The sequence below is a fragment of the Buceros rhinoceros genome, unplaced genomic scaffold (assembly GCF_000710305.1).
Source record: "Buceros rhinoceros silvestris isolate BGI_N320 unplaced genomic scaffold, ASM71030v1 scaffold44811, whole genome shotgun sequence".
Classification (NCBI taxonomy): Eukaryota; Metazoa; Chordata; class Aves; order Bucerotiformes; family Bucerotidae; genus Buceros; species Buceros rhinoceros.
The window spans coordinates 9,750-16,562 of NW_010396802.1; the positions used below are offsets into that span (position 1 = coordinate 9,750).

A 6,813-nucleotide genomic window follows, 5' to 3' on the forward strand; every position below is an offset into this window, starting at 1 on the left:
CGGTCAGTCCCTGTCTGTTCAAATACAGCATGTATCACCTTTTCAACAACACACGGATTTCAGGCCACAAAGCCATAGAGCTAATCTACACACAGGGACTTCTAGCAATGACAAAAATCTGTCCCCGATTCCCATTAAAACATAGAAGATGGACACAGTTTAAACCAGCTTTAAGTTTGCATTGTGACTCTTGGGCTATTAACGTTTGCTCTACACAAAGATTTCAGAAACCGTGAACTTTTCCCTGCAACGCAGCTGAAGCTGATCTACAAATACCCTCTCACCTACTGGCCCAGTAACAGCACCCCTCCTCTCAGCAGAAGAGCTCTGGGGTGTAATCCCACCCACAGCCCTCCTTATAAAGCCTGGTTGGAAAACTACTTCCTTTTTGCTCCTGGGTCAGAGGTTGGCTGCGTCTTCCTTCGGCAGTCCGGCAATGGCTGTGGATTTCAGTGGAACCTGGAACCTTATCAGCAATGACAACTTTGAAGGTTATATGGTGGCCTTAGGTAGGTGAAAATACCTGATTCTGTCCTCCCTCCCTTCCCCCATAAGCGTCCTCCTGAATTTTAAAGAGTCTGAGTTCTTCTAAAACCTAGATGTTGCTGAAGCTTTTTTCTCTGAAAATCAATGGCAGAATCTTTTCTATTGATAAAAAGACAGCAGTAACTCTGCTTTAGCCTGTCACCCAAGTGTCACTGCAGCTTTCAGGAATTTCTCAGCCTAATACTTGTTAAAGTCAGAAATTTTGTATAGCTTTTGTGAGACAGGGAAGAGTTTGACCTGTCCACTCAATTTCCTCTTGCTTTTGAGCATGAACTTACAGAATCTATGTCTAGGGTTGATAAACTTTTAAGTAACAAAAAAAAGTGCTTAGGTATTTGCCTCTTCCAGGCACTTATTCAGCTTAGTGCCATTAAAGAGCTTACAACATACTTCTGTCATTACTGTGACTTGTTGGTAAGTCTCCAAAACCGTCCCTTTTCTGGAGTGCTGGAAGCTAACCTCTTACCTTGCTCAGAACCCCTTTAGAGAGGGATGAACAGTGCTTTAATGAGGAGCTAGGAAAGTTCTTAGTACTTTATTAGCTTTCTTGTACAAAGCTCATTACAGACAGCAGGAAACCTTGTATGTGGTCCTCTCTTTTTCCTCATCCCTTTCTGCCTTTTTGCCTCGGGTAAACTGACGACCAGCCATGTCCTTTGTTGGTTATTGTATATACAACTAGAATAAAATCAGTTTTGTGGGTATCTATGCTGGGTGACCTACTGAAACTGAGTAGCTGGTATCTTTCACACGGTGAAAGAACTCTTCCCTCTTTCTAATCCTTGGGTTATCAATTAGAAAAAAAGAAAGGGTGCTCCCATAATGAGATTTTATTCCTCAGTTTGAATACTAAGTAATATACTCTTAATGTGCTAATGCCTTTAAATGGAACAGAGATTGTTTGTTCCTTGATCATAACCATTGTCCAGCTAAGTAAATGGCTTTTTAAAATGAAATATATCTACCAGTCTTGCGAAAAATGCAATTTGTTTTCAGCATGTAATTGCGGGAACTTACTGAAAAGTAAAGGCAAAGAATCTTGTTGCTGATTTACAACCTATCTTGGTTGTAAATCCTATCTAACTCCTGCTTGGTTGCCAGTACACTGAACAAAACAAGGACTGAAATCAATACTGTAGAGCTAGAATGAAAAACTTTTCTGCCAGGGCAAGTGGAGTGAGGAAGCTAATACCTGACCAGCGGAGTAAGAGGGTTATGGATGAGGACGTAGCTCTTCTGAGCCTCGCCCTTCCTGAACGTGGCTTAACCTGGTTAACAGTGCTGGCTGTTGCCAGTACCGAATTCAAATCCCTCTATGCTAAAATAAACTGGTAACCACATAAAAACACGACCGACAGATTCTGGCCCTTCTGGGATGCACACAGTAATGAAGTCCCACCCCAAACAGAGACTGCACGTAGTACTGTATGGTTCAGCTCACAGTAGCCTTGCTAAAAGTGGGAAACTTCTAGTGGTCCTGTAGAACAACAGGTTTAATCTAGGTGATGAAAAACAACTAAATTAATTCACGCACACCCACACCCATTTTTACCCATCCACCTTCTTAGAATCCTAGCTCTGAGCATGTTATTGGGATCCAATCTAATTCAGTTGCCTGCCAGACTAGTGGCCTGTTCCTCTAAAAAAATCACTGGAGAGATAGAGAAAACCTCTAGAAGCATTGCTTTAGGCTCAGTATCAGCAAGAATGTCAGGATTCTGTTAAAGGTGACTGATCATTATAGATAACCAGCAAATGTTTTGACAAGTGTGGTGGTTTTTAGTTGCACTAAATATTGTTAATAGCAAGTGGCAAGTCCTGAAAACTCTGACCTTTTTGCCTCCGGTCCAAGGTATTGACTTTGCAACACGCAAGATTGCAAAAATGCTGAAGCCTCAGAAAGTGATTAAACAAGATGGTGATTCATTTTATATCCACACCACTAGCACATTCAGAGATTATTCGCTTCAATTTAAAATTGGAGAAGAGTTTGAAGAAGATAATAAAGGCCTGGATAACAGAAAATGCAAGGTAAGACTGACTATATAAAATCAAGAGGCTGTGACAAAACTAAGATGCTGCGATCAATCCAGCTACTTGAGCTGAAATTGTTTCAAGAACACTATTTGTAATGCAATGCAGATGTAGGAGCCTTTGCTTTCCCTCAGGAGTAGTATTTAGGTCCCCCTTTACTCAGGAAAAAAGGACGTTGTTTAAGATATATTATTATATATATTGTAGAACTGAGACAAAGACACACAGAAGCACTTTTTTGTTTCCTCTTCCCCAGAGCCTAGTCACCTGGGAAAATGACAAACTTGTCTGTGTCCAGACTGGTGAGAAGAAGAACAGGGGCTGGACTCACTGGCTTGAAGGAGATGACCTCCACCTGGTATTTACTTCAGATTTCTACTTACTCTGTCTCTGTACGACACAAATAAGGTCTATAATGGGGTCATGGTGTGCACACGGCTTCTTCTGGTATTTGTGATGGATAGTACACAGGCAGCACATGCTGCTTTGATTTTAGCGTGGCTGGAACAACTTCACTGTTTCACTGTAGGTACAGTCAAGTATAACTTATCATGGCAGTGGTGGGCAGTAGGCATGGCAAAGGATCTGTGTTCACTTGTAGAAGCAGTTCCTTTGATTACTATATATACCTTTGTACTTTTGTTTTTTCGGGTTTTTTTTGGTAGGAGCTTCGTTGTGAGGATCAAGTATGTAAACAGGTCTTCAAGAGAGCTTGAACATGTGTACTGGTTCCTACATGGAGACAGCTATATCCAGACTACACACCCTCGTGTCCAGCGATGGTGCTATGGACAAAAACGGATTCCTTGAACTTACTAACCTAAATGGTCTGTTATTTCCACTCAGGAAACAAGGCTGCTATTGCCAGTGTTAAAGATCTGATTTTTGCTAATAAACACCCAAAACAAAACCAATCTTGCATACCTGACTTCTGAATGTGTTTTTGGAGGGTAAAAAACACCAGCCTAAACCAGAAGTGATATGGCGTGGGTCTCTAGTTAACTAACCATCTAAATCAAACCCAAACCTGCCTGTTCTAAAGGGCCATGCTAGCACCACACAAACCAGAATGGGAACAAGGTAGAGAAGCGAAGACAACAAAGCCAGCGGACAACAAACAGCTTTATTATCTGAAATACTTCTCTTTAAGATGCAGACTGGTAGTTAATACCACTTGCTTGTATCTTAGATGCGCAATGTAAGGACCTATATTGCACCATAGCTGCTTTGTTCTCAAAATAATTAAGCTCAGCTTACCAGAGGAAACCAGCCTGTGATCAAATCCCAGAACAATGAAGATAGGTCTGAGTAATCATGTAGATTCCAGTCTGCAAAATAATTAGAACTCTATAAGCACATATACAGAGTGGGGGGGGGGAAATGCTGCTTTAGTGAAGATTTATTTACATACATCTCTTCAATTAGGTTAAATGTTTTTCTTTTTGACCTGGTGAAATGTGTAGAGATGCAGGTTTTATTCTGCCTTGTGTAAACACATGTAAGTGGTCAGACAAACTTGGTTATTACATGTAAAATGAGTTGCTGGATGTTGTAACACTAATATTGCAGGGATCTTATCACAAGTGCAAAGAGAAGAGTTTGAGAAGCTTAGTAACTTCATTACTTTCTATGAAAAAGATTCTGAAGTAATACCTGTCATCTTTCAACACAAGTGGCAGCACCAGTCTCATACTTCTTGTCAGTTCAGAATTCTGAAAGCTGCCACCAGAGGCAGACAAAATCTGTGGAAGTGTGGAGGGCTTTTCATTAGACTGAACCCCCCAAGTTCAATTACTAGAGGTCTCTAAGTTTAAGCTAGTTTCCAAAATTTGAAGAAAAGAACTAATATTCTTTATCTGGTTAGGGAAATTTGGGGCCAAGCAATAAAATGCCAGGTGTTTATTTTATGGATCTTGCCCGCGTCTTCCTTGGGGAACCGAGTAGTTTTCATTTATTTGAAAACAAAATTACTGTTACCATGTAATTCTAAGAAATATCAAATTCATCAGCAATATGCAGCAACAGCCATGCAGAGTTCGTGACTCCACTAGATGGCACCTCTGGAACATGTTGCATCTTAACTGGCAGAAGTTCCTCACAGCAGTATTTCAGGTGTTAAATACTGCAGATACTCTCAAACCCCACCGCTGTGCACCCCAGTAGGATATAAAGCAATACAGAAAGGCAATGATGACCCTGAGACCTGTCAGTACAAAGAAAGTCTCTAAGTAGAAATCAAGTTAGAAACCTGTGTGACTAGAAGGGTAATAATTCACTAGCAAGGCTGCTGTTATGAAGTCCTTATTGTTAAAAACATAGAGTTATAAGCAGTGATATTGCTTTTCTTATTGTTACCTTCCTACTTCAAACTGCTGATCTGCAAATGGGTAATGCTACGCAGAACCTGCTGGAGGAGGCTTTGGAGATCTTGAGGATGAGAGAAGCTCCTACCGTGACAGAACTGCTTATCCTAACTTCATTTATATGTTAACCAATTTACATCCTTTCCCAAATTATGAATTAAACACCTGGAAATACAAAGTGTAAAAAGAAAGAGAGCAGTCACGTCTTTTGAAAGCGGATAAAAAAAAGACATTAAGATAGCTTTTGCCAAGGAGATGCGCACTTGAGCTATAGAACTGAAGGACGGGAACAAAAGCCCCCACAGAAGCACTTGAAGGTTTTATTCAAAGGTTTCAGACCAAATATTTTACATTATGCTTTGTTGGCGAAACTTTTCATCAACCAGCCTCTGAGGTTTTTTAGTGCAACTGCTGACCACGCACATTATAATGATTTTAAGGGACTCCAGCTGCATGTGAAAGTACTTTACAGCCAGGTGAGCAGCAATGTGCTGCCTTCTGGGTTCTACAATCAAAACAGACAATGGAAAACCAAAAGACCAGCCAGGATTCACAGTCTCCAAAACACTCTCTAATAAGGATATAAAAAAAAAAGTTACACAAGTGCTATATAAAGATGTAAGGAGTCGCATCACTGAATGTAGTTTGCTATTATTGTTTCTAAACGATGGTCTCTGTGACGGACTTACACAGACTACTTCTAAACAGAGCATGTAACTTTTCCCCTGACATCGTCAGGAGTACCTCTGAGCTTACCAAGTTTTACTCAGAAGCTTTTAAGACATAAATTAGTGTGTAGTCTCCTAATAATTTTCTTGCATACTGTTCTGTGCAATGACTATATAATATGGAGTAAATGGGTTAGTGTTCTAACAAACCAGTAAGTGAAATCACATAAAAGCCTGTGCTTTGGATTATAGCCCCAACTGCATTGGGAAAAAAAAAAATTAAATATAATCCCAAGAAGATAAACACAAAATTAAGCATAATCTAAAAATCAACGGGAAGTGTACACATATGGACTACAAAAAGATCAGCAATATGATCCAGTTATTTCCAAAAGAATTTGTTTCCCATTCTGGGCACCTTGGTTAAGTCATCAGAAACGTTGTTTTCGTTCAAACACCTTTAAATCACTACAGGATGATAAGGAAGATGTATACTGAAACACCAGACCCAATGATCTGCTGCATATATGCATAAAAAATCAGATAAATTCTATTGCTTTACAATTATTTGTAGAGCTCATGGAAACGTGTCTTAATTCTATCCCTTGTTCGTACACAGCAGTTTGCTCTCACCTTAACATCCTATTGTCCCCTTCTATGGGATTCTTCCACTCGCAGAGTCAAACTATGCAGCACCCTGCATGGCTGTTAAGGTCTTATTTTTAGGGACCATTTATCTGGGGCAAACACCTGCTCATGCAACTCCCTTTTTTTTTTTTTCTCTTCCGAAAGAACAACTTCTGAGAACCCTTTTTTCACTGACACTATAACTGATCAACAAGCAAGAGCTGGGAGTGAACATCACACTCACTGTGAGTCCGCACAGTCCCCGGCTGTTGTTCTCTGGTTGAGTTTCATTTCGTGGGTGAGGGGAGAGGAGGAAAATTTGAGTATCTTTCACAAAAATATGAATTTTTGGTATAAAAAAAGAACCAGTCGCAGAAAAGTTCTTGTTTTTTACACTGGAAAGGAAAAAAAATGCTTGGGGTTCAAACTGTACCTCAGCAGGCCACGGCCCAACAGTGAGTCTCCAGCGCTCTCTGGGGCCGTAGTGCCGCCCTCCTGCCCCGGTACGTGACGGCGACCGCGACCGTCAGACAGACCGCCTGTGGATGCTAACCGTCCTTCGCAGAGAGCCGAGC

At 40.7% G+C, this 6,813-nt stretch overlaps 1 protein-coding gene across 1 annotated transcript; it reads left to right on the forward strand.

The window, feature by feature from the left end:
- Positions 1-377: 377 nt before the first annotated feature.
- Positions 378-3,461, forward strand: RBP7 (retinol binding protein 7, cellular). Its single transcript, XM_010145994.1, has 4 exons — positions 378-509; positions 2,399-2,577; positions 2,837-2,938; positions 3,246-3,461. Exons 1-4 carry the CDS (start codon positions 437-439, stop codon positions 3,294-3,296), a joined length of 405 nt encoding a protein of 134 aa, XP_010144296.1. The 5' UTR covers positions 378-436; the 3' UTR covers positions 3,297-3,461.
- The last annotated feature ends 3,352 nt before the right edge of the window (positions 3,462-6,813 follow it).